Genomic DNA, 27544 nt, shown 5'->3' on the forward strand with positions numbered 1-27544 from the left:
TTGTAGTTGTTTTAGAATTTAGTAGATAATATTTAGTACTCGTGTAAGTTCTTTAAAAATTCTTAAAATTTTTTAAAATTTGTATTGGAACATTATTAAAATAATATTTAAATAATATTACAAATAATATTACAAAACAATATTACAAACTATCATATCTCCAAAGATTTAATTAATATGAGCAATAAATAAACAGTTTTTTTATTTCACATAAGCTCTTCAGTGAATAGTCATATAACATAAAACTATATAATTTTCTTCGCGTATTTATTTCTTATACATATATAATAATAATTATTATGTTATATTAATAAATATTGGCAATAAAGTGCCAAAATAATCGTTATCACATATTGAAAAGAATATTCCGAGGTTCCATTTAGAAGAATAGTCTCGTTCAACCATTGTAGATAAAAATCTACGCGAGAATAAACACCCGGTGAATTCGGACGGGCACAACCCTCACCCCAAGAAACGATACCAACTTGTGTTCCATTACATAGCAGTGGTCCACCACTATCTCCCTAAAAATTGTATTATTTTATATTGTATATATTTTATACATATATATATAAGATGCGAATGTATAATAAAATCAAAACGCGAAAATATGAAAAGTAAAAATATTGTAAGCCAATATTAATATCGTTTTCATAATTTTTAGCATAAAAATCAAAATTGTTTATTTTTACACAATTTTTTTAAACATTAATATATTTTATATAATAATGTAAAAATGTAAGAATCTTCGAAAAAAACTGAAATCTACAGAATTTAATACGAACGTGGCAAGCATCGCGACCACCTTCTGGCAGACCCGCACACAATTGTTTTTCCTTATGCACATTCCGCATAGGACATTTTTCGGGTGAAATTAATGGAATCCGAACATGTCGCAAATATGTACCGCTCCCTTGCTAATAATAAATCATAAAAAAATCGGTGGGAAAATTATATTTTGATCATGTGATCAAGTTCTCTATAAATCCGCTTCGTTAAATATTGACGCGAACATTAAATATCTATTTTGCTTCAGACATTAAAAGATGAAATTCTCATCATTATCTATTATTATACATTTTTCTATATTAAAAAAAATTATTTTAATTAATTGTTAATCAAAAATTTTTTCTCTTCTAAGAAAGCAATGAACAGCGAATACAAGATAAATATACAAAATATAAAAATGTTGCATATGAATATTAAAAAAGTTCATTTTAAACAAAAAAGTCTCTATTAGTTCATATTATATTTAACTTTTCACGATTAAGATAATGGATAAAAATAGAACTTACATCCTATCTCTTTTGTGAAAAGACTTAGAAGAGAGAATAAAAAGCATATACGTAGTTTCTTTAGAAAATACAAGAATACAATTTTTGTACCGTTATATTGAAAAGCGCTTTGCAAATTCTTATCTACGTACATTTGAACCAGGTATGTGCCGTCCCCATCCAGCTGCGACACAGTCTCCCGTATATATTTTGAACATATCCGTAATATATGCCGAAGGTAGTGTGACGAATTGAACGTACGCGTTCCTATAAAGGGGTCTCCTCAACTGTAAGGATGGGCGCGGATGACAGCAAACGACCACGCGGTTGTTACAAGGTTTGCTCTCTTTATTATCGACACAGAATTATATACACGGCGTAAATAGTCACCCTGAACAATCCAATATCGTTTCGCATGTCCGAGAATCGAAACTCTGCGTGCGGCAATGTCTTGTCTATCAATTCCATCTGCATGGAACCCCAGCTTGGTAAGTACACATAGGTCGCGCCGGCGATCACATAGAACTGGCGTGGATTTTCCGCTACCCACGTGCCGTCGAACAACCGTCTTTAAACAACAAGTTAATTATACACTTTTACTCCACTTAAACACCAGAGCGGTAAAAAAAATTGAGGCACAATCAGATGCAAAATGTAACATCAAAATCGATTCGATTCCCTCTCTTTCTCTTTTTCAAGAAATTAAAAATATATTATGTATATTTAATAAAAGAACAAAAAAATTATAACAAATTTTTTTTTTTATAGACAAGTTTTGGTAAAATAAACAATTTTGCAAACAATTAATAGACGCTTTTCGTATCATACTTTGAATAGCAACTGAATGAGGAAGCTAAGTAAAGTTAAATAATAAAAGCAAATATTTAATCGCATTAAGTTTTTTCTTATTTTTAATAATTAATAAAGATAGGAAATAGAGTAAAATCGATTTTGCGGCCAAAAAGTTATTATCGGAGAGTATATCCATTAAGATTATTTTGAACGTAATTACTTCGTATTTCAACTTACTTTTTTCCTTCTTTTTTTAGATATTTAATTTAATTTGTTTTTTAAAAGATGAGCAAAGATATTTGATTGTGCTCCAATTTTTCTTACGTACAATCACGGGCGGCCGAGCTGACTCGTAAAACAGAAACTACGCTCACGCAAATAGTAGTACATTACCGCTAGTACACAGCTAATCGATATACAGATAGATACCGCGACAGATATCATTGCCTTTAGGATCTAGCGCCGCTAACCTTCTCGTTACTCGTGAAATCGTATATACTCTAGACAGCACATCACTACTCACAATCAGAAATAAACGAGGTATAATTACGGCGGGTAAATAGGACTGATGGATGAATCAAAAACTCATTCTATAATAAATATCTCGGTCAACGGGTAATTATGCTTATACCCCATTTTATACGATTTTTGTTTCAATCCTGTTCATCCGCTGTTGCTATCTATAGTTCAAAGGAGAGTTCCATTTAGTAGCGAAAATATAAATTCACGAATATTTCACATAGAGTTTGTATACGTGATATAAATTAGCTACCATCCGTGAATTTGAGACTTATTTGAGACTTACACATAATCGTTGCTCAGATATATTTCTCTGCAATATTTAATAAAATGTGTAAATACAAATATATGTTAAAGAGGAAAGGACTCTCTCCGGAAACATATTACAAAGTAGATTATTGGAAATTTCTTTTTACACATTTCTTCTTGCTTAGTTTTTTTCACAAATGGCAGCGAATTATATCTTACAAGACACATCTTAATATCAAACATAAGCCTCGCTTTCTCATAGATAAACATGTATCTTACATATACATTTGCAGTAGCAAGGAGGTTAAACACGGCTACTAATACCTCATGTAATGTGGTGTAATCCTAAAATGTCTTACCAGGGCATTCGATTCGCTTTATAAATACATATAATTATATTAGCCGAAAAAATACCTAAATGTAATTTATTTTTTACTTTAGCCAAAAGATTTTTTCCATGATTCCTTCATGTCGTAAAACTTACTTTAAGTCTAAAAAGATTTACATCACATAGATAGTTCCGCGCGTATTAAAGAATTAATTATAATGAAAACTGAGACAATCTTCTCAGTCTTTTAAAAATTAAAAGTGAAAGCAAAAAATGCGTTTGTTAATCTATCAAAAAAATTTATCGTGTGAGAACAATAGAAATTTTAAATAAGGAATAAGTAACAAGAAATATATGTATGTATATTTGTGTAAATTGTTCTTGATCAAATAATGAATAAAAAATCGAGTATTTACTCAATCTTTCTCATATTTTAATTTAAAAAATTATAATTTACATCTTTTCGTATTATTTTCACAGAGTTTAGAGTTTATTTAAATTTTATGTAATTTTGTACAGCTCAAGAAGAGAATAAATGCTCTTATAATTTAAGTTTAAATTTTAAATTAAAAATTTAATATGTAAAATTTTAATATATTTATATATACATACTTATGGTATGCATGTTTTATTCTTTTCTTTCAAAATGCAAATATAAGGCCTTTCGAAAAAAGATTAATGTATTATATTAAAATTAATATTGTTATAATAACGCAAAAATATATTAATTTCTTTAAATTTGTATGGTAAACTATATCACAGCAAAGAAGAATTTCTTTAAATTTGTATGGTAAACTATATCACAGAAAGCACGAAAGAAGATTATTAAATTCGCTGTACGATATGGCAGTGTTTCCTAATTATAGTTGGCCACGAAAGCCTTTAGAAATTGATAACAAATTGTATAGCTTCTAATTATGTACACGCCTTTACATATATTATAACCAAATAAGCAAGAACATGAGATCGACATTTTAATTGCACTAAATTAAAAAAGATCGCACAGTCAACATTAACAAAAAATAAAGCTCAGAGATTTAGCGTGCATTGTATTAACAGCTTTAACGTGTGTATGTTTTTGTTTATACCGGAAATTTCATGCAAAATCCTCACTTTTATCTCATGGCTTTAGAGGAAGCCACTGTGTTTTAATCCTGGGATGTATTTTAAGGGTCTCCATTCCCCGGGGGAGAATTCTACACTATCTTTGATTAAACATTATATCTTATACATCCGGAGGATTAGAGATTGCATTGAAGAGAATATATAGGGAAAGTGAACAAATTGAAATAGCGAGTGTTAAAGCCCCGGCTAGAAAGAGAAAGAGAAAGAGAGAGAGAGAGAGAGAGAGGAGAGAGGAGAGAAAGAGAGAGAGAGAGAGAGACTACACCACTTTCCGCGACGTATATAACGCGAAATGCGAAACGCAGTCTTATAACACGCACCTGACCATGCAGTGAGCGGCGGACAGGACGAACCTACAGGCGACGTAAGTGCCTCCGCACGAGTGGCTAAAGTGTCGGCGCTGGACCGAGACCTAAGAGGAATTGACTTTGAAAAATTCGGATTCACCGAGTCCGAGTCGAATCGGTTGCCCTTTCAACCTTTGTAACCTCACTCAAATGCTAATGCAGAACATCCTCGAGACTATTCAAACCTCAATTTCATGATATATTAATTAATTTTTTTATGTGCGTCAACAAATATTAAAAACTCTTACCTTTGATAATAAATTATTCGATAAAATTTTATTTAAAAAGATACTTAATTTAATCAGTTTCTTTTCCTTTAATATATTTTTTTATGTTTATTTTATATTTATCATTAATAAATATATTCTCTCTAATAATATTAATAAAAAATTTCATAAATTTTTATATATTTTTTCTCATAAATATATTTAATTTAAGTATCTTTTATTTCTTCAAAAATTTGAATAACATATAATATATTTTGTTGCACTTAATTCTTCTTCTAAAGTTTATCTTAAAAGATAATGCTTGATTATTTAGAAATTAAGATTTCGAAATGTCTCGAAGCCTTGCGAGCATTGATGTTTAATTAACAGGAGTGCTTAAGGTACATCAGTAAACCATCACCTATCGAATGTGCATAAACAAGTAAATTGCACTGCGTAAGTCAGAAACATTCAAATTACACGGTGTGTGTAAAATCATATCATCTACGATTTTATAATAATAGAATTCTCGAAATAAATTCGACATTATGTTTTTATTCGAATTATCTTTATGTGATCATATTTATTCATAAACTGGGCCACGTCAATCACAACTTTTTATATGTCATCGTCTTATTTATTATTATTGTATTTATTTCGAGTCATAAAATTAAAATTTTATTTAAAATGCTATTAAAAAACACTTAAAAAGAATTAAATAAAAATGGCTGAGTCAAACTGAAAATGCTTCACGTAAATGTCATTAGTCCTTTATCATGTCAACTTTAAAATTGGTATAAAACGCTATGTAACATTTTCGTCCCGATTCTTTGTGCAACTGCCTCGCTTTTTGACGTCACAATCGCGTCGTACTACATACGCACATTCGTTAGGTGTGGGCCGGTGCATTTGTGAAAATACTGATATCCCTTAAAGGTTAAAAGTTAAGGGGCTAAAATGGGCGCGTCGCACGCGTACGATGAATGGATAATTCTTGATGCTGCTGATCTCCCCGCCGACGATGCGCACTGCCACTTTGTCGGCCGTAAAGTCTCTTGGCGACATGCTCGTTTCGTCGCAAACCACCAGGGAAATCGGACAGATATAGGATATTAGAACAACCACCGCGAGGAGCATCGCGTGCGAGCCGTCATAAAAGTTTAGTGAGATCTTCTATTTTCTGTGTCACGCTCCGTCGACTTTTGTTTTCCGCTTATTCATGTCAGGTTTGTTTTTTCTAACTATGCTTCTATGCTTCGCGTTTTTCATCCTTAAAATAAAAATAAATTATATATTGTCTCTTTAGAAAAACGCTATAAAAAAATTCCTTAGTAACGAAATCATAATATTTTTTTAGAAGATATAAAAAATTAATTTTACATCTATCGCATCATTATTAATCTGTTAAAATGCTAGAAATTTAATTTTTTCAGTGTAAAAATAAAATCATATCAAAGCTTCAAAACAAACAATTTTATGTACAGAGAGTGTAGCTAGAAATAACAAATCTATACATTAAATTTGCGTTATAATAAATCTCGAGTTTTCGATATATTAAAGTGAACAATAAAAACGAGTAGGAGTAGCTTTATTCAAGAGAATGAGATCGTTGAAAAAACGATGTCAATTCTCGATATTTCCAAGCAAGGAATATCGCCTGGCAAAGTGGAATCTGCTCGAGATATTTTCTAATTTGCAGATAATATGAAAAAGGCACTTTTGAATTAAAATATCATTTCTAAGCTCTCAAACTTTGCTTAGTTATATGACCGATGCTTGCTCTTATATGTTATAAATATAATAAAAATCAAAAAGTAGTGTCTTTCCTTTACTACAAGTTTGAAAGCATGTAAGAATTCGCACGCAATTGAATTAGTTATCTCAATTTTAGCAAATAGTTGCAATCTGAAATATGCGTAAAAATTTATTAATCATAAATATATTCTTTAGTCTATAAAGCACTACATATTTAATGTTGTTCCCTAAAACATTTTCTCTTCCCTAACTATAATAATGATTAATTTATTTTTTAGAAGTATGTAATTTTTGTTTTTTTTTTCTTTTTAAAATCGTAATTCGAAAAATGTCTAATCTCGCGTAAGTATCTATCTCTAATTTAGCTATAGACTTATATTCGTAAGAATCAAAATTACGTTTTTTAGAAATTAGTCTCTAATAGAGACAATGATTCGTCCTGATTATTCTAACGCGATCAAGATTAGATTAGTACACTAAAAGCCTCAGAAAACATCGTTTACGTTCACTTTAATATAACACTCGTTAACATGATTCTTTGTAATCTCTTAGCGTTTCAGGGGGTACCAGCTTAAATATAATAGTTATCAACATGTTATTAAACTGCCAATATGCGGCTGTTTAAAGTTGTTGGTATTTATTACAGGTACCAATAGCAAAGAGAGAGGATTAAAACTTATAATGAGGAGCTATAGACACAGATAAAAGATAATCTCACATACACATTTAGTCGTAAGAAACTGTTCAGTGATATAAAAGATGAATCGCATCAAGTTTCAAATGTCGACAAGTAACGCGCCCAATAGTGTTTCAAAAAGTTGGTCGTAAGCACAACGACCGTGTGTAATCGCTACTTCTATTTCTCAAATAATCGAATCAGAGTTTGGTCAGTTCGTTAATCGGTTTCAATCGGTTCGAATAAAATTGATATGCATTATTTTTTCAATTACAAAAAAAGCGACGCGATTAGATTGTCTATCAGTAAATTTAAAACTAAGCAACTCTGCATGCTACGCGTACTAATTATAGATATATTATATAATTATATAATTATATATATATATATCTAATTATAGATATATATTATTAGGTACATATATGTATATATAATATAATAATGACTCGCATGTATCTCAGTCCAGGCACATACTGACCAGACTCTGACTCAAATGCCTCTAATTACTCCTAGTACTCTTCCAGTTTTTCTAGATGCCAAGCCGCTGCCGCAGTGTTCTTCAAGCTTGCTTCTTTAGTAAAATACACCGAAGAAAGTTTTAATATAACACTACATCTTCGTACGTCCCGTTTCATTGATATTCTGCAGTTTATTATACGTGAAATATACCAAGAAATGAAAGTAAAAATGGCCTAAGCGAGTATATTTGTGGTTCCAATTTGTAGCTCGTTGCATTGTTATATAATCTATTATATAAAATAATAATTTATTAAAGTAGAAAACAGTTTATAAAGATATCTTAATATTAACGCAAATAAGAAATCTAAATATGAAATCACTATACTTGATTTATGCCATTTTTGCTTTGAATTTCTTAAGTATAATATTTTCTACGGAGCACCTAAGAGCTCCGAATTAATAATGAAATGACGGTGAACGTTTGTTCTAATATCTATGCTCTATTTTACGCAGGAAAAAGTTGTCGCCTCTCTAAATTATTGTCGGAAAGTTGATTTCATCGATATTATCGAACATCGTGAAACGGGGCGTATAATATAAAAAATTGCGCGTGATATAAATTAAGTATTAAAAAATCAATTTTATTTTTATCACAATCCTAATGGATTAAATAATGAGAAAATATTGCTCCGATAGAGAAAGACTCATTAGAAGAAAAAAAATGAGAAACTGATATCGAGAAATTAGATTTTTTTTTTTGTTTTAAAGTAAAAAGAGAAAATCTGTTAAACTAATTCAACGGATTTCAAAGTATTTTAAGATCACCAATTTTTTGCATGATTTTTATGGAAATGTGCGCACAATAACAGGAATGCATTTGCTAGCTTAAAAAACATTGTATTTCCCTAGCGGCGAGGCGAGACTAGATGAAATGTTATACTATGCGTATCGGAAAACTATATCGTTTTTCAAAGTAAGATATAAATTACAATTTACAACAGTGATATAACAGAGTATCTCGATAACATTATTATAGATCAGATCTTCACATGTGTGTTTAACAATAAAGAACCACATTTCATTTTAAAGCGTGGAATAAACTTTGTTTCTTTAAAAGACTTTTACGTTAATTAAGTCAACAATATATATAATATATATTTATGCATATTGTGTATATTACACATTGAATTTTTTGTTCGCTATGAAATGGAGATATTTCGCATCGCGAAAATATTTCCGCGATAATATAGATCGTTATTACTGTTTCTATCTTCGAATAAAAATTTCGAAATTCGATATATTTTATATAATAAGTAGATGCGCGTATACGGAAGGAAGAGACATAGCTTTCCGACACACCTGCCGAATATTCAAACATTACTTCTCATGAGAATTGATATGTTTCGCGAGACAGACGACGCTCGTTATAAGCAATAATCGAAAATAGTTGCGCACGAAGAAGCCGCGTCTATGAATTTACAAAACTTCTGCAAAGACAATAAAACCGCTGCCCCCGTGTATTTCGATATATCGAAGGAAGACATTGTGATTGTTCGATCTTATGTTCATCGCCTTAATATCCTTACGATTAAGTATGTTACAGCCGAATTATCCTAGAGCAATTGACTTTTATTAAGGAATAAATTCGTGCATCGCGTTTAATATGCACAGTATTGTAGATAGCGTTAGTTCTCGTACGAGAATCGCCGCGGAAGACGTCATTTCCGGCGCTGGTATAATTTGCACTGAAAACAAATTCCACGTACAAAAAGTATTTATAATTATCGTTAATAAATTATAGAAAATAATATAGAATAGCTCTTATATATCATGTAAATAAACGGGTTAAGCGTAGAAATACAAAATTTCAAAAAATAGTTTTATAAATGTGTCGATCTTTATTTTACATAACATCACTTTTTATATTAAAGTAATTTTAGATCTATCTTTATATGATATTTTTTTCTCATTATATAATAATGCATAATAAATTACGCATATTTTTTGGATCAAAAATTTGTTAACCAGTTCACTGGTACACTCGAAATCAACGTTTTGTGCCAAAACTGGTGAGAGCAAATAAATTCGTATTTTACATGAAAGTTTATCTATAAGGGGTTTTTTGCGTCGCTGGTGACGAATCAAGGGTCGAAATTTCAAAATTCAAAATGGCGAATCCAATATGGCGGACTAATTTTATTTCATTATGGAGAAGATCAAATTCGATTTGTTCGCGTTTCTCGAGTCTCTTATGATGAATCTATAGACAAAATTGCAAAATTTAAACTGGCAGATCCAGTATGGCGGTTTCTAGTGATTAACTTTGATATTCCATTATGGAAATATATCACACTCGGTACGTTTTTTGGTCGCAGATAACGGATTAGTTCAAGACATTTAAACTTGAACATATCGAATTTGAATCTTCTTCTAATGGAATAACAAATATAATAATAGAATAACAAAATTAAGAATTAATTTAGAATTAATTTAGAATTAATTTAGAATTAAAAATATAATAATAGAATAACAAATATAATAATAGAATAACAAAATTAATTCACCATACTAAATCCGCCATTTTGAATTTTAAAATTTCGATCCCAAATTTGTCATCAACGACCCGAAAAATGTGGGTGTATCAAGTTTCATGCAAATCCGTTGAAAATTGGCAAAGTTATTCATAGTGGACATATATGGGCCATTACCAGTTGTGGCACTTTTTTTTTGGCCATATATGGGCCATTACCAGTGAACTGGTTAAGATATCATAGGCGTCAGATGTTTGTAGATGTTAATATTGATGTTCATATTTTGATACTTTTCTTATTATAAAACTTACCCAACACCGCCTTTGTCTTAATGTCGGCAAATTTCTCGTGCTGCATGGGAAAAGCGGGTATTGTTGCCCGACAGCTGATCTCCAAGTGTCCATTTTGCCCGGCATGCAACGCAGAAACTTCCACCTTTAATTTGGCGGTAGCAAACATCAGATAGGCATCATTCTTATGATGCGTATGCGGATAGTGATTCACTAAAGTAATATCCACCTGGCAAAATTGCAATTCAGTGAGAAAATCTCTCTAAAAATATTTAAGAATTGAAGTGCAATATTTCTCGTTTACGAACGTATATTTCGAAAAAAAATTTTTTTTTTTTTAAATTAATTTTGCATATACTAGAAAGCATGTAGTAAAAGATCAGTAGTAAAATGTTTATATGTGTGTAAATAAAATTATATGTCAAATGTTCTTTCTTTAAATTTACTAAAAAATAAAAAATTATATCTATTTATAATTAATATAATTTATATTAATATATCGAATCGAAATTATATATTGATTATATATATGTATGATTTTAATTTTTATTGCCTCTTTTTTACCTCTTTGCCATTTATAAACCATGTTATGTAAGGAACTGGATATGCGGCCGAGGAAGTACAATTTGCCTCCAGACTCTCGCCAACCATGTACATGCTCTTTTGAAATGTAATTTTAGGATTCGCACTCTGTGGACCTGGAAGAAATTATAAAAAGTATATCAAAAACACATACTCGATGCAATTTAATATCTATAATTAATAATATTATTAACACTTAGATTTCGGTTTTTTAGATTTCGCGCACGCACACAACAGATTTTCTATTATAGATAAGATAATAATTTCCATGTTAACAATTTATTCAGATTATTTCAGTTAAATCAACATCAATATCACACTTAACTGTTATTCATTAAAGATAATATAAAAAAATTCCAAAATTATAAATATTAAGTTCATTAACAAGGAAATACATAATTTTATTTTAAAATCAATGCTTTCACTCACGTATCACTTTCATCTCTACAGGATCAGCACCCGCGGTATAAATGGGCGTTGTCATAGTGACCTCGCAAGTATAAGAATCGCTAGCATCGAAATGTACATCGTGCAGTTTGATTGTCGTGCCATTTTTCGAATACTGGAAAAGAATAACGATTGTAGCACTTTATGATAATATACAGCACGATTTTTTGTGTATATGCATGTGTGTGTGCGCGTGCGCGTGACACATGTTTAATCGAAATATACCTTTTAGATTCAAAAATACACAAATGATAAATTCTACATAGACAACTTAAATTTGTAAATTACATTTTAAATTATTTACGAAACGCATGGTTTTCATGTTTTACGGTTTTCTTTCTCGAATCCTTTAAATTTAATAATCAAAGAAAAAAATTATTATATTTATATAAAAACAAAACAATTTTACATCGTGTTTTTTTATTAGATATGTCATCCTTTTGCTTTTAAGAATTGTCAAATTTCATATTAAAATATATGTTATAATATGTGTTAATTGAAATTATACCAAAAATTTTCTTACAAACTTGTTTTATTAGAATTTATCATTTGTATTCCTTTTTTTTCATCCAGTCATTTCAATTATATCAAATGGATGCATGAATAACGAGAAACGCTTTAAAATGCTAGAAATTCAAATAGATCACTTTAAATAATTTTCCTTGCTTTGCTACTTTGTTAGTGTCTGATTATACCTATATAAATCATGACACTAAGTATATTTTTAAAATATATATGATTATCATCGTTGTTAAAGAATCAAAAAGATAAAAATATTTATATTATAAAAAAATTTTCGAAAATTGTAAAATTAAGATTTAAAGAGAGAATTCCAATAAATAAAATTTGTATCTATCTTGGCATTATTACTTATTAAACGGTGATAATATTATTAAAATGATGATATTTATTACTTATTTAATGGTGGTAATTTTAAAGTGGTAAAACATTAGAAAATGATATTTCTATTACATTAATATCCAATTTCGTTATTAACTAATAATTTTCAGCAGTTTCATTTTATTACGCGGTTATTTTTGTCTAGCTTTTTCATCTCACGTAATAACCTTAAGATACTTCGATATGAATCTTGTGGTAAAGTCCCAATTTTTCGTTGTCAATATCAGATATTTCAAGAGTTCCGATAGTTTGTGTATGTAATATCATCGGTTATGACAATTTTTCAAAGTTTTCACGGAAATTGAAATAGAAAATTAGGAAATAGAGTGCGGAAGAAAAAGAAGAAAAAGTAAAACTGTATTCCAACACACACAAATATTCATGGAAAAGGAAGAAGAATATTGTGTAACTCAGTCAACTTGTATTTTCAGCGAAAACAAGAGAGAGAAAGAGAGAGAAAGAGAGAGGACAAATAAAAAGACAGTATAAGATTTTTTTCGCAAGGAAAGTGTAAAAGACATTTTTAACACTTACATCGTCTGTCATCAGCAGTCTGAAAGCCTCGCAAAATGAATGTTCTATTTTTGTTACGAGGAGAGTCTCATTACTTATGTATGTGTCAACTTTATATACCTACCCGCTAACAAGCATTCGTCTTCGTGACATTATGTTTCACACATATGGGTTAGCGCAAGTATTGATTTTCTTCTTTACTTTATCTTCTCTTTCTCTCTTTCTTTTAATAGATCACCCATCTGCGCTACGCTTCCGTCGCTCGGGCATCAAAAAAATTTACGAAGGAAATTGCGCTTTCACGCGTTGCGTCTCGATGTTGTTTGGGGGAGGTATTTTATGTGACATAAAGTGCACACGTATGTAAATAACTTTGCTTTGTGTCGATACATAAAGGCTAAGCCTTGGATAAATGCGTTAGCTTTGCTCGCTTAAACATTAATCATAGGGAAAGACAGGGGAGGACTCTGAATACCTAACGTATTGAGGGCGTTTCAGTTATTTTTGGACTTTTGTTTACAACAGATACGGTTTCTCTTATACATCGTACCGACGCGAAGATAGATATATGCATAAATTATATTTTCACTTGCGCATCCTTGTCACGTAATAATGTCAGACGATAAGTTAAAAAAAACATTGTATCATTATATAAACAAGAATGTGATATAACAAAAAATAAATGCACCCACATGCACATGCAAAATATTTAATACTTAATAAACTAAGATTTATTAATAGTTTGATAAAAAAAAACTTTTGTTCATATAAATTAAAATATTATTACATTATATAATTATTGAAAAATTTAAAGTCTTAACAAAAGCGTTGCAAACAAGACAGAATATCTAAATTTATAAATTATATATAACAAAGAGATAAAAATTAGAATAAGTTAAGCAATATTCATTAACCAAAATTAAGCAATACCATTTATGAAGATTCAAGAAAAAGATTTAAAATATATTTAAAATATATTATCGGATCTTGTTCACTTTAAGAGATAAATTAAGAATCATTTATCTTAGAATTCTAAAAAATAAAATTGTAGAATCGACAGAATATGCAATCATTTAATTTGTCGAAATTTTCAAGACGGATTCGAATCTAATTTCCGTTATAAAGATAGAAATTTTTTTAAATATTCATGTTTTAAACGATGATGTAGACGTAGATATATTTAACTGCGGATAAATTGAGATGCAAAGGTCGATGCACATCAGTTTCAGTCGTGCAAATTTGGCGTAAACTTCATGCAAAAGTGTTATCAAACTTGCATGCCTGTTACGATATGAGATACGCCTTTGAATAATTATGGACTTCAAAGTATGCTGAGTATTACAATATCTAAGATATTTATGAATGGTAAAGAATCAGATAAACTAGGCATAAAGTTAATTTATGTTGATGAAATCAACTACACCTTAGACTTTTTCACTAATATTGTCAAATTTATTCAAATATTATATAATTTTTCTCATCGCGTGTGAAAATAAATAAGTTATATTATTCTTTATCATTCTTTTGTTAATTCTATTGTTTGTTTAATAATTTACACGCCTTTTGAAAAAAATATAATATAGTAAATATGATAAAAAAATAAAATAAGCAAGACCTTGTTCACTAACAAAAAATATTTATCTTAAAAATTGTAACTCTTTGTGTATTATTTTTCGCTCACCTCCAGACGCTTGATGCCGTCGATATGTTGCGTTTCGATATACGGCGGATTTCTTTCCTTTATATACTGAAATATCCTCTTCTCGCCCTTCATAAATTCTATTTTGTGCAGCAAATCGTCCGAGACAGTATGGTTGCAGAACAAAGTAGCCGTTTCGCCATATGTTATATACTGCGGCGCAATCAACTGAACCTTCATGTGCTCCGCCAGCGTCGTGTCTGGAAATCATGGAATCTCTGTTAGTACATACTATCGTATAATTCTGATAATTGACATGAGAAACGCCACCTGAACAAAATATTGTTACAAGATTGCACTGGCAAGAGTTATAGAACGTGATAGGGTGTTTCCTGATTCATACTTTTATCGATAATAATGCGAACCCAGCAAATACCAAGTAACAGTATTGTCGAGTGGGAAATTATAACTAACAATTATATAATTGTTACTGGTGTGTGTTGGAAATATATCGAAAGTCAAAGAGTTGAAAATTAAATATTCAAAATCGAAAATGCAGAAAGGCGAAGTATATATTTTCAAATATATTTCTATATTTTTATATATACTTAATTAAATTCTACGATTTACCCATATTTTTATTCTAAAGATTCTAGAGATTTTACAATTTAGCCATATTTTTATATTATTATTTACTTTGTCTTTATATTTTACCATTTTATGAAATGTTGTAAATATTAACTTGTCGAAAAATTGTTGTATACTAATAAGATTAAGTAAAATCTTTATATTGTGTTGTATATTGAACATATTCTCTTCATATCCTATGGGTTATGCGATATTCAGTTTTAGTATATATTCCACGTAACATAAAATCATTGTGTGTTGAATATATTCTACATATCCTATGGGTTATGCGATATTCAGTTAGAATCGAGAACGTCAAGTTAATTTTGAAGAATATCGTAATTCACAAATCTATATTAAATTACATATAAGATCTTCATCGAAAATTCAATAAAAAAAACATAAGATTTCACACCCTTGTATTCATGAAGTTTAATTCGTAATATTTTTAAATCTGAATAGTTTAACTATAAAAGTATTAATACTTTAACATTTCTATAGAGAAAAGATGAGTTTCAAATTGATTCTCGAATTTATGAATGAAATAAAATGCCAGGAATCCCTGCGACATTTTATTGAAAAGGTTACGCATCTTTTATTTCAAGCTTATACTGTACTATCATATTGTAAAGCTATATTATGTATGAAATAAAATATAATAACAAAATATTAGATCGCGTTGTTTGGCATTTCGATTAAATGCTGCCGAAATTAGCATGGCATTGGATTTTCGTTCGAAAATGGCATTGATGCGACAACAAGACGACAGATTAATTTGACGGATTAATTTAACGGGACGGGAAGAGAGAATGGAGGGCCTTCGGCCGTAACTACTTGTAGCGGTCTGCCCTGTTGCTGGGAGGTGTTACTGTATCGATCAGAATGAAAGCGCGCGTTACCGCCACACGCATCGTATATTATTTCGAGATGTTTTGAGATGAGAAGCCTATTTTCAAGGATTATCGAGGTCGATCGTGTCGCCAGATAATGCTAATGGCATGCGATTTTCTACGCGCGTGTCCATATTTCAATGGACGCTTAAAGCTGAACGGCTGACATATGTTACGAATTCTTCGCAATTAGGATTGATCGGTTTTCTATACGTGACGTTACGTTGCGCGAAATAGTAGTATAAGTCATCAATAGATTATGATGAGAGAATATAAATTGCGACAATAAATTTTATGAAATATATAAAGATAATTTTAACTCTCTTTGATATATTAAAAATGTACAGAATGTGTGACCTTCTTTTTCTGTTCGAAATAATTAAATTTTGCACTAAAAATTTTCATATAAACACTTTTATTTTTTATTATGGATTTTCTGAAAATAATATGGCTTATATTACTCTTTCGTTTCTGATTTTTTTTAAATATATTTAGATCGATAAATAATCAGATAATTAGTTTCTACCACAGTTGTTCTTAAAATTGTGCTATTCAAATGACCGAAAAAGCGATTGTATTTTCAGCTGTTCCAATTAAACTGATTGACCTTTTTGATTTAATTAAATTCTCGATGAATCTTTAATGCATTGCATTTCTGACGCCTAACTGATTTAAATTAAAGATATATATTCCTCTACATATATTTTTTGCTTTATGTACATTAGACTTGTCAGATCGTCAAATTACTTTGAATTTTGAACTTTTTACATATACTTTTCAATTATAAACTTTTTCATAAAATATAAGTAGTTTTAGCTCAAATACATTTCTTCTTCTTTCATGTATTTACATTATCTGTATTATTATATAATTTTAGTTGTTATGTACTCTGGAATTTAAAAAATTAATATTATATATATGCATATGTGTATATTATTTATAAGTTTTTTTATTCTTTCTCTCCAATAATTTCCCTTTCTAAATAATTTTAATTTTATTAAAGAAAATGACGATTTTTGAAGTTAATTAAAAGATTTTCTAAGTTTCTTAATCTTTAAATTAAATTAAAAAATAAATCGTTAAATTAAATTAATTGCCAATAATTTATACGAGTAGCAAAATTATTTCCGTTTTATTATGAAGTCCGGAAATCCGAATAATAATCAATGATTCGAAAATCGCGAACAACTGGCGGAATTGCGGAATTTCGGAGAGTTGAAATTTCATGATTAACGATTAAGATAGAAGTAACCATTGTCAAGAGCTTTTGTTCGTTGGATTTTCAGGAAGCAGCATTTCCTATGACATTACCGTCCATATCGGACCAAATGTAGTTCTAGTTTCACGATAACTAACTTGTTACAAAGTTTCTATCTACTAACTAAAACGTTTGACAAAACGCCCTTATGTTCACTCGTAACGTATTATTGATTTATTATTTAGAAAAGAATCATTTATTTAACTAATATAAATCCCGCGCGTGTCGGGAAAAAGTTTTATTTTTAGTATAAAAGTTTTTCTCACAAAAGAAAAAAAAAAGATTATTGCTTTAATTGATCTTCTATATTATTCAGTCTATAACGAATTCATTTGTACAATATTTACTATGCACATTGCTTCAGTTTGCATAAACTAGGTCAGATTGAGTCACGTCAGTCTATCATGAGAATTGTCTCGATTTTATCGCATTTCGTGACAAAAACATTTATGCTTATGAAAGCAATTGCCACGAAACACGTGATAATAAATCAAATATAAATATATGTTCAGAAATAGTTTCGTGAAAAATTATGTGTTATGATGTTGACTGAATGACTGCATGTGTTCGAGTTTCGTTCATACGTCGTAATGACATATATATCATGTATGTGAAGAGACCATTGAGGATTCGTATTGAATGTAATACATTGTAGTAATTCTACGTGGGTGGTATGAATAATAGAAGAGCGTTCATGTTCCTGAAATAAAGAAGTTTATATTATTTTTTTATTCAATTTTACATTAAAAAAGCGTGCGAGTGAATCGTTATTCTGATATTAAATTTCCTGCTAGACAAAAAAGTAACATTTTAAAATTGATGTATACTAAATTTTTTAAACATTTAATAAAAAAAAGATTTATTGAAACTTGTTACGTTTTCTTAAATGTTTTTTTTTATAATACTGTTATTTATTGAAGAAAGAAATTGATCCCTTTGAAAACAACATAAATAAACACAATAAATCCGCATAATACTATTCTCTCGCCTTTAATATTATTATCTGAATGTAATTTTCCAAATTTTGAAATAATTAATGTGTATAATTTATATATAAGAGAAACGGCGCACACATAAACTTTATTATTGTCTGAACATATTATTATCTTAAATACAATTTGTATGTTCGTGTTGCTGTCACGATCGAGATGTATATAATATCAAACAAGCGATGAAACACTTGTATGTGTGCTAATGGTTGCTTCATGTATGCTCCGGAAAATGTCCCATGAAACATGGCGTAGAATTATTCTTCGTCGGAAACATGTTGAAATACACTGAATAATTAAGTTGAGACATATGTAACATATCATCAAGTGCAAAGTGTACATTATAATCAGAGTATTAAATTGTAAAAGGAATAAGTTGCAGCATCCAACAGTCATCAACTGAAACAATGCAACAACTAACGACAGCAAAACATAGCGTCAATCTTTTAGAAATGAATGTGTTATTGGTTTCGCAAAAAAATTATTTATGTTAGATATAACTTCTTACGATAAAAAAATCAAGATTTCAAAAATTCAAAAATGTTGTACAACATAATTCTTCCTCTTGTGTTTCAAAAATAAAATTAATATAAAGACATGATTATTTTTACACGATTAATAAGACAAGATTCATCCACCTGAATGTTTTTAAACTTCACCGGAAGAAATTGTTATTTACGGACGGTTATTGTCGATCGAACCTTTTCCAAAAATACCGACACCTATCAATAACAGACGGGCAAAAATAAAATTACGCAGCTTCTCACAACACCAGAAGATACAAATCATTTCAACGATTCAGAATCTTATTCTTCATTTCACATTAAGCAGATATCGTTCAAACAAAAAATAAATTTGACACTCGAGATACTTAATGTCAAATTGCCAAGACATTTAATGGCAAAAATAAGAAAGGACGAAGAAAGATGGCGGCCAATAAAATTTTCATCTAGGAAAAGTAGTCGTAAATAAAATCAATGAGAAAATCAACATAGACGATACGTGATCTCAAACGAAGGGATTGCTTTCGAAGGTGGCTCGGGTCAAACGACGAGTTCACGCCCGACGAGTGGCATCCACCGAGAAATTGCGCTCGGTTGCAGTGCGATCATCCCTTGTAACGAGTCCTCGACACAAAGACACAAAAGACGAGGAAAAAGGACACACAGAGAAGGCGGGATGGGCGAGTAGGAGGGAGATTGTCGATGCGTGTTATTCGGAGGGATGAAGGAGCGCGAAGAAGAACACGCGAGCGCGGGGGTGTCACTTACATGGAAATAATTGCAAAATATACACGAGGAGGATTTTTCTGATCCAATAATCGGCGGCTGGACGTTGCATTTCGCTTTCTACAGATCAGGGTTCGCTTCTACAACGTGCACGTTAATATCTGTTGCTCACTACGTAGCGAGGCAAGGCGAAGGCGAGGCGAGGCGAGGCGGAGGTACGGAAGAAAGAGGCGTGCGTGTCTACGTTTGTACAGAGTGTGCCTTTAAACTACGACGCGACTTCGTGTATGCCGGGAGTCGGCGCTACAACTGAGCCGTGGAGCGGGGCCCTTCGATCGTTCGACCGACCCGCTCCCGTTCGACCGACCTGACCTCCTCCCAACAACCGCAGGGAGCGACGCGAGACGACGACGCGAGACGTCGCGGCGCCTGCACGAGACACCCTTCCTGCCTTCCGATTTATTAAGGAATGCCGGGATTGCGCGCGCGATCGCACGAGATCCAACGAAGAAAAAATATATAAATTTCGTTTAAAGGATCGATCATTGCGTAAAAATGAGCCAATAATGAGCATATTTATTCATGGCAACTCACTCCGTAAATTTTCCATATCCGAAAATAGAAATTATATGCCTTCGATGAATTTTTCTCGAGATTTTCTTTCTCTTTCTATTATTCATTCTATCTATTCGTTTAATTATTCTTGATTCAATATCAAAAATTAAGGGAAATTATAAACTCTTGTATGAAATTCTCCAATAAGAGTAGTTCATATTTTTCCTGAAAAAAAAAAGAAATATAAGAAAACACAGTTATTTCATTTATAAAATATATATAGCACATATATTAATATATAAAATATAATATCTTACATTTCTATTCTTTTTCCGACTTTGAAGAGTAGAATATAAGTTCTTCCTCGCCGTTCTGCAATAAATGTCAAATCTATTTAAAATAGTATCATGATATAATTACTAAAAATAATGAATGATATAAAGATAATTGTATAAAGATATAATTATATTAATATTAAAGAATAAATAGTTAACGCAAACTAAATAAACTTTCAAATTAAATTGTTCGAAATTGCTAAAATAAAAATGTCGAGAATTTAATGAAATATAAGAAAAATTTTCACAATCATTTACGGAATTCACGAATAAAAAAATTAGAGATAGGAATTTTTATCATTGTTACAACTTCTATGAAATATATCTCTTTATAAAATGTAGTTTCCAGAACCAGAAATCAAAGTAAAGTTATTTTCACTTTTTATAACTTCTTCTAAATTTTTATAAATTTTTTCTAAGTGTTTTTAAATTTTAAAGATTAGAAAAAATATTAGATAGATACTCTAATATTAAAATTAAGAAAATGTTTAAAATTTACAGAAAATGGAGTTGATTAGCTTGGCTTCTGAGCGTCATATCGCATAGCGTAATCGATCGGTTTACCATCGTGTCGTGACAACTACTCGTACCTCATTCATGTAAACGTCATTAAATATGTCTCACCTATAGCCATGTATACAATGGTCTCATCTACCTTGTCACAATTCACATACATACCGATCAAGTGTAACGAAATGCTTGTATGAAATACATTCATGTCTATTCGTAGTACAATGGAAAATCACGAGGAAGATGATTTAGAGGAATTGCGCTCTACAATCTATACATTCCCACCAGATGTGCAGAACGTCATCGAACAGGTTAGACTCGTTGTGAGTTAGTTGTCAAACTAACTGTCCTTGAAGCTGTACGATGACAGCTTGCAATAGTTTCTTTTTTGTCGATATTTCTCAGACGTTCGTCCTTTTTGCCATTAGATGGGAAAGCGAAGTTCTCTCTGAATTTCCTGTAAAATTTTCATCACTCATTATTATTATATTGATCTCTTTTGTACATAGTATAATAATTTTTATATTGAATAAAAAAATTCTTTCTCCATATCTATCTTTTTTTTTAGCACCAGTTACATTGACATTTACAGACGCAATTTATTATAAATAGTTATTACATATTTAGCAATACATAACAAAAATGTATAAAATGCAAATTTTATAACATTTTTAATATTGTCTTTTTTATTATTAGGTCTTACCTAGTACCGATCCTTTGGACCAATCTAATTTTAATGTAGTGGATTATATAAATTCTCTATTTCCTACAGAACAATCTTTGTCAAACATTGATGATGTAGTAAATGATATGGGACTTAAAATATATGATATTGATAAAGATATACGATCAGTCGTACGTGGGCAGACTAATGTAGGCAAAGATGGTAGAGCAGCATTAGAAGATGCACAAAAAGTGATAAGGCAATTATTTGTCCATATAAAAGACATAAAAGACAAAGCGGAACAATCGGAGGAAGTGGTCAAAGAGATCACGAGAGATATTAAACAACTGGATTTTGCTAAAAGAAATCTTACTGCCTCAATAACAGCGCTAAATCACCTGCACATGCTTGTAGAAGGAGTAGATACTTTAAAGTATATATTGCTTGATATTAAAAATATTATTTAAATATTATGAGAAAATTATAAATCTATTTTTTTATCAATCTAGAGTATTAACGCAAAAGAAACAATATGGAGAAATTATCTTACCATTACAAGCAGTGATGGAAGTGATGCAGCATTTTAACAGCTATATGGATATACCGCAAGTGAAGCAATTATCTGATCAAGTAAGAGTACAAGTTATATTCTTGATAATGAATAGGATTTTTCTTTTCAACATGTTCCTCTTTGTCTAAAAAAAAGGTACATCAGATTCATGTTGAATTGGCTCAGCAGATTACAGCAGATTTCAAACAAGCTTTTTCAGGCCAGAATCCAAAGCATTTCAATCAGTTAACAGAGGGATGTTTAGTATTATCAGTATTAGATCCTAAAGTGAAGTATGTATATTAAATATTTATAATGTTTATATAACATTATTATTCGTAACAATATCAGGATTACTAGTAATATTTTATGTACCATTTTCTGAAAGGAAAGATCTGCTCATCTGGTTCGTAAATATCCAATTGCAAGAATATGCACATTTGTTTGATGAAAATCAAGATTTTGCTTGGTTGGATAAAATAGATCGAAGATACGCATGGATCAAGAAACATCTACTCGATTTTGAATCCAAGTTCAGTACAATCTTTCCTCAAGATTGGGAGATCTCCGAACGTATAGCCGTACAGTTCTGTCACGTTACACGTGAAGATCTCACTAAACTGATGAACAAGAGACGTAGTGAAATAGATGTTAAATTATTGCTTTATGCAATTCAGAGAACCAGTAACTTTGAATCATTATTGGCAAAACGTTTTATTGGAAGTACTTTGGAGACTGTCGAAACTAAAAGTGCAATAGTCAATAATGACGCGACTGAAAAAGTTCCGGGCAATCCTTTTGAAGAACAAAGTGAGAAGGTATCAAAAGAACTGATACATAAACATTATATATACACAATTATATGTATATATTATTAAAAATGTATATTTTGTGTAAATCTAGGTTGAAACTGAAAAATTGAAACCTTCTCCATTCGCAAAGCTTATAGGAAGATGTTTTGAACCATATCTGAATATCTATATAGAAAGTTTAGATCGCAATTTAGCAGATCTAATGGATAAGTTCGTGTCCGATTCTAAAACACAACCACCAGGTGCCAAAGAATTTGATGGCATTGAAGGTCCGAGCAGTGTCTTGAGCTCATGTGCCGATCTGTTTGTGTTTTATAAGAAATGTATGTTACAATGTACTCAACTTAGTACTGGTTTAATTATGCTGAGTCTTACTGAGACCTTTCAAAAATACCTACGAGAATATGCAGTCAAGATTTTACAGAATAATTTGCCAAAGTAAGTCCAACAATTGTACAAACGTATAATTATAAAAATTGGTTTATTTATATACTAACTGTCATTTATGTAGAATCGGAGGTAATGCAGGTATCGGCACCAGTATGAGCAATATCACACGTGATTTTCGAGATCTATCAACATCAGGTTTTATACAAAATTTCCAGAGTTTCTTGAAAGAAGGAGAAATTGCCAGATTTAACAAGGAGGAACAATCTCGTATATGCTGGTAAATATATCTGTTATTAATTTTTCATTTCTATTCCAGAGCAAAATAGAAAAATAATGAAAATATACTTTTTAGTATCTTAACAACAGCAGAATATTGTTTAGAGACGACAAAACAATTAAATGGGAAGCTTCGTGAGAAGACAGATAAATGTTATTCTGAGAAAATTGTTTTGTCTCAAGAAGAAGATAACTTTCACAAGTATATCTTTTAGCTTTCCTCTAATTTATAATTTAATATATGTTAAAAGAATGTCACAATTAGATAGTACATATATATATATATATATATATATATATATATATATATATATATATATATATATATATATATATCTCATTATTAATTTCCGATAATTGTTTTTAGGGTTATTTCTCATTGTATCCAATTATTAGTTCAAGATTTAGAAACAGCTTGTGAATCCGCGTTGACTGCTATGACTAAGGTAGCTGACTTGAAAGTATAATTCTTTTTTATCAATGATACATAATTACTGTTGCATCACAAAATTTATAGTACATTTTACTCTAATAATAAAATTAATATTTTATTATAATCTATTACTATAAAATATAATATATAATTTTTTGCTTTAGATACAATGGAGTTCTGTGGAAGTAGTAGGTGATCAAAGTAATTATGTTAATATCATAATAGCACATCTCCGACAAACAATACCTACCATCCGAGATAGACTATCTTCTTGTCGAAAATATTTCACACAGTTTTGTTCCAACTTCGCTAGGTAAAATATTTATACACGATGTGAACTTGTATTGTGATTCTTTTTGAGATTCTATTATATACTTTTTTTCAGTTCTTTTATAGCAAAATTAATACAACAGTTATTTAAATGTAAACCATTAAATGCCGTCGGCGCAGAACAACTATTATTAGATGTGCACATGTTAAAAACAGCTTTGTTAGATCTTCCATCAACTGGTTATCAAGTACAAAGAAAAGCTCCAGTATCATATACCAAGGTAATTGTAATTCATAAGATAAATAAAAGATGAATATATATATATATAATAAATAATATACATTTGATATATGTATCATCACCTAGGTTGTGATTAAAGGAATGGCAAATGCTGAAATGATATTAAAGATTGTAATGTCTTCGATTGAATCTACTACAGATTTTGTCAAACAATGCAGAATGCATTTGCCTAACTTGAAATCCTCGGAATTTCAAAAAATTTTAGATATGAAGGTAAAATTTGCACATACGAGAAAGTTAGTTTATTATATTCTTAATCAGATAAATAATGAAATTGATATATATTATAGGGATTGAAAAAAACTGAACAAGTTCAATTTGTTGATCAATTTAAACAACTTGAAAAACAACTTGAAAACGCGAATACCGCACACGCTACAAAGAATCATGTAGTCCACGATAGCCCAGAACATGAAGCTGGAAGAATTAAAAGACTAGAAAAGCTAGTCAAGAAGAGGATTTAAAAATATTAAATATTGTAATACTTTCTCATTGTACATATTTAACATAGGAAAAAGTTTTTAAAATGGAAAAATATGTGAATTTGTGGGAGTACTTTATCAAATAAATATAAGTATAGTTGTATTTTATCCTTTATTTTTTGATGTAACCTGTAAATAATGTGGCCAAAGATTTTAACCTTGTTTTTGTGCAAGCTCCTTTGCTTTAGCTTTCTCCAATTTTGCTATCCTTGCCGCAGATTTACTTCCCAGTATACCACCACCCCAATGACGTCTAATTTCGTCATATCGATCATTAAAGTTCGTTTTGATAGCTTCAACAATCTTTGCAAAGTTGGCTCTATCACCAGAATCCACCTGAGATAATACATAGTAGTGTAATATATTTTAATAAAATTGAAATAAAAGTGAAAGAATGAGATTTTTGTAAACATGTATCAGAAAATAATTTTCATAATCATAATTTATCATTGGATTGGCTCGTGTGTTCATCATAAATTAAAATTGGATTAAATTACAAGAATAATTCAAATACAAAAAAATGAAAATAGTACCTGTGTCAGAGCAAGTGTTGTACAGGTCTTGCGTCTAACCAGACGTCCCAAACGTGCTTTCCCCTTGATGATACAGTATGGTACACCCATCTTACGGCATAAAGCAGGAAGGAAGAGCACAATCTATACAAATAGAAAAATGAATTATATTAGCATTATAATTATAAATTATTTTTTCTGCGAAAATGCTAATAAAAATATAACTCAGATGTCAATTTTCATCCTATGAAGAAAAATAATACATTTTTGCTTCTCAGGTGAAGAAATTCAAACTCGATCATTGTTAAATAGAATTTCTGCATAAAATAAACATGACATAATAAATAAATTCTAACCTCGATAGGATCTACATCATGTGCAATAACAACCAACTGAGCCTTCTTTTGCTCTACTAATGTAGTCACTGTGTTGGTCCCATAACGAATGACATTTGGTCGCTTTGTCGGTACATCTTCTTTCTTTGCAATCTTTTGCTCAGCTCTTGCCTTCAATCTTGCCTTTTTCATGGCTGCTGATTCAGGTCGATACTTTTCCAATACCTTGAACAACTGTGTAGCTATAATACATATAAAAATAATTATATCACATTGTTTCATATATATATATATATATATATATATGTATAATACATAAGTCTCTATAAAAATGTTACATCAAACATGTATTTATAAAAGTTACCTGTTTGCTTATCTAAAGTTTGGGTAAACTGATTGATTGTTGGTGGTACTTTCAATCTCTTTTGCAATACAGCTCTTTGACGCTGAATACGAATATATTTCGGCCATCTTACAAAGCGGCTAAGATCACGTGCTGGCTGAATATCCTGCCCTGAATTTTATGTCACTGTAGACTATTATCAGATTATTAACTATGAGTTCAATCAAATTATTTCAACTTACCGATGCCAAAGTTGCGTGTTCGTTTTTCAAAAAGTGGGTTGGTCACCTTCTTTGGCTCAACCTTTTTAACTGCCAATGGTGCAGCAGCTACCTTCTTCCCTACTTTCTTCTTTGGCTACACATTTGAAAGAGAAAATTAAATCAATAAAATTTTTATGATAAAATCACTAGCATACAATTTTAACAAAATATGTAATTAAATAATGCTATATATTTTATTGCCACTTTTATATATATAAATTATATGTAAATCACTTTCAAAAAAATTCAACTATTATTTTTTTAATTTGATAGAGAATTTAATGTAATGAGAACTGCATTTGTACTAAATGAATACCAATCGTTCGCTTTCGTCATGGCGTTAAAATATAAGATTACTTTTACCACATTTTATGATTAGGTTATGAAATACATTAATAAACTAATCATTCGATATTTATCACACGTGGAGAAACATCGAGGCTTACGATAATTAAACGATAATGAAATTAAATTACTACATAACAAAAACATATTTTCATTATGTATTAAATAAACATGCCAAAATTTTGAACGTCAATATTCTTTGCTAATAATGCCATTCGATGGAAATATTGTTCGCGCACGATGGTTCAACGATCTTACCTTCTTCTGGACCATCTTTCTGGCTAAAAATCTAAAAGATTCTTTAAATCACGCCAGATGCAAAACGCGATACCTTGCTAAACACGACGCGAAATGCGCCGACAACGTGAAGAGACTTTTACGGAAAGGTAGCGCCACCGAAGCGATCAAGACGCCATTTTGACGTTACGTCACCGATCATGAAATATGAGAGTCAAATTGCTCCAAAACTTCTAAGTTTTTGATCGACCAATCAAGGGTAAAGAAATCTTTACTTCTCGGCGAATCAAACAATTCGATGGAACT

General features: G+C 30.3%; 4 protein-coding genes across 8 annotated transcripts; 1 reads left to right on the forward strand and 3 right to left on the reverse strand.

Moving 5' to 3' along the window:
• Window positions 1-218: 218 nt before the first annotated feature.
• Window positions 219-5977, reverse strand: LOC145974023 (trypsin). Its single transcript, XM_083103758.1, has 6 exons — window positions 5819-5977; window positions 4608-4699; window positions 1665-1842; window positions 1427-1561; window positions 786-917; window positions 219-524 (listed from the first exon to the last, which is right to left on the reverse strand). Exons 1-6 carry the CDS (start codon window positions 5975-5977, stop codon window positions 303-305), a joined length of 918 nt encoding a protein of 305 aa, XP_082959884.1. The 3' UTR covers window positions 219-302.
• LOC145974024 (uncharacterized) lies at window positions 1601-21541 on the reverse strand. Of its 3 annotated transcripts, XM_083103760.1 has the most exons (9): window positions 21194-21541; window positions 21015-21095; window positions 20498-20552; window positions 20220-20405; window positions 14675-14892; window positions 11563-11695; window positions 11116-11249; window positions 10573-10780; window positions 1601-9475 (listed from the first exon to the last, which is right to left on the reverse strand). In XM_083103760.1, the coding sequence occupies exons 4-9, from the start codon at window positions 20233-20235 to the stop codon at window positions 9363-9365; spliced, it is 822 nt and encodes a 273-aa protein (XP_082959886.1). In that variant the 5' UTR covers window positions 20236-20405; window positions 20498-20552; window positions 21015-21095; window positions 21194-21541; the 3' UTR covers window positions 1601-9362. The 3 variants fall into 3 exon arrangements, with proteins under 3 accessions (XP_082959886.1, XP_082959887.1, XP_082959885.1); XM_083103761.1 differs by lacking the exon at window positions 21015-21095; XM_083103759.1 differs by lacking the exons at window positions 20220-20405; window positions 20498-20552; window positions 21015-21095; window positions 21194-21541 and adding an exon at window positions 19668-20210.
• Window positions 21091-25306, forward strand: Vps53 (vacuolar protein sorting 53). Of its 3 annotated transcripts, none has more exons than XM_083103729.1 (13): window positions 21091-21336; window positions 21722-22122; window positions 22199-22319; window positions 22396-22532; window positions 22628-23057; window positions 23143-23489; window positions 23563-23718; window positions 23794-23919; window positions 24085-24163; window positions 24315-24463; window positions 24536-24701; window positions 24788-24934; window positions 25012-25306. In XM_083103729.1, the coding sequence occupies exons 1-13, from the start codon at window positions 21232-21234 to the stop codon at window positions 25183-25185; spliced, it is 2538 nt and encodes an 845-aa protein (XP_082959855.1). In that variant the 5' UTR covers window positions 21091-21231; the 3' UTR covers window positions 25186-25306. The 3 variants fall into 3 exon arrangements, with proteins under 3 accessions (XP_082959855.1, XP_082959857.1, XP_082959856.1); XM_083103731.1 differs by having other exon boundaries at window positions 21798-22122; XM_083103730.1 differs by lacking the exon at window positions 21091-21336 and adding an exon at window positions 21352-21484.
• On the reverse strand, window positions 25297-27418 carry Rpl7a (ribosomal protein L7A). Its single transcript, XM_083103762.1, has 6 exons — window positions 27260-27418; window positions 26636-26750; window positions 26415-26564; window positions 26072-26292; window positions 25737-25859; window positions 25297-25539 (listed from the first exon to the last, which is right to left on the reverse strand). Exons 1-6 carry the CDS (start codon window positions 27272-27274, stop codon window positions 25357-25359), a joined length of 807 nt encoding a protein of 268 aa, XP_082959888.1. The 5' UTR covers window positions 27275-27418; the 3' UTR covers window positions 25297-25356.
• Window positions 27419-27544: the final 126 nt, after the last annotated feature.

The sequence above is a fragment of the Camponotus vicinus genome, unplaced genomic scaffold (genome assembly GCF_025532165.1).
Source record: "Camponotus vicinus isolate PSW18456_S1 unplaced genomic scaffold, iyCamVici1.0 SCAF_7, whole genome shotgun sequence".
In the NCBI taxonomy this organism is placed as follows: Eukaryota; Metazoa; Arthropoda; class Insecta; order Hymenoptera; family Formicidae; genus Camponotus; species Camponotus vicinus.

What these genes read in the sequence shown, in the direction of transcription:
- LOC145974023 (XM_083103758.1), bottom strand. Translation starts at nt 5,977, where the DNA reads ATGCTCCTCGCGGTGGTTGTTCTAATATCCTATATCTGTCCGATTTCC. An exon ending in ACGATATTGGATTGTTCAGG is followed by an intron (nt 1,562 to 1,664) that starts GTGACTATTTAC and finishes CCATCCTTACAG; the next exon opens with TTGAGGAGACCCCTTTATAG. An exon ending in GTGGTCGCGATGCTTGCCAC is followed by an intron (nt 525 to 785) that starts GTTCGTATTAAA and finishes TACAATTTTTAG; the next exon opens with GGAGATAGTGGTGGACCACT.
- LOC145974024 (XM_083103759.1), bottom strand. Translation starts at nt 19,737, where the DNA reads ATGCAACGTCCAGCCGCCGATTATTGGATCAGAAAAATCCTCCTCGTG. An exon ending in TATTTTGCAATTATTTCCAT is followed by an intron (nt 14,893 to 19,667) that starts GTAAGTGACACC and finishes CATGATTTCCAG; the next exon opens with ACACGACGCTGGCGGAGCAC. An exon ending in ACGGCATCAAGCGTCTGGAG is followed by an intron (nt 11,696 to 14,674) that starts GTGAGCGAAAAA and finishes ATTCTTTTCCAG; the next exon opens with TATTCGAAAAATGGCACGAC.
- Vps53 (XM_083103729.1), top strand. Translation starts at nt 21,232, where the DNA reads ATGTCTATTCGTAGTACAATGGAAAATCACGAGGAAGATGATTTAGAG. An exon ending in GTATTAGATCCTAAAGTGAA is followed by an intron (nt 22,533 to 22,627) that starts GTATGTATATTA and finishes ATTTTCTGAAAG; the next exon opens with GAAAGATCTGCTCATCTGGT. An exon ending in TTTTGTTCCAACTTCGCTAG is followed by an intron (nt 24,464 to 24,535) that starts GTAAAATATTTA and finishes ACTTTTTTTCAG; the next exon opens with TTCTTTTATAGCAAAATTAA.
- Rpl7a (XM_083103762.1), bottom strand. An exon ending in AACTTTAGATAAGCAAACAG is followed by an intron (nt 26,293 to 26,414) that starts GTAACTTTTATA and finishes TATGTATTATAG; the next exon opens with CTACACAGTTGTTCAAGGTA. An exon ending in ATGATGTAGATCCTATCGAG is followed by an intron (nt 25,860 to 26,071) that starts GTTAGAATTTAT and finishes CTATTTGTATAG; the next exon opens with ATTGTGCTCTTCCTTCCTGC.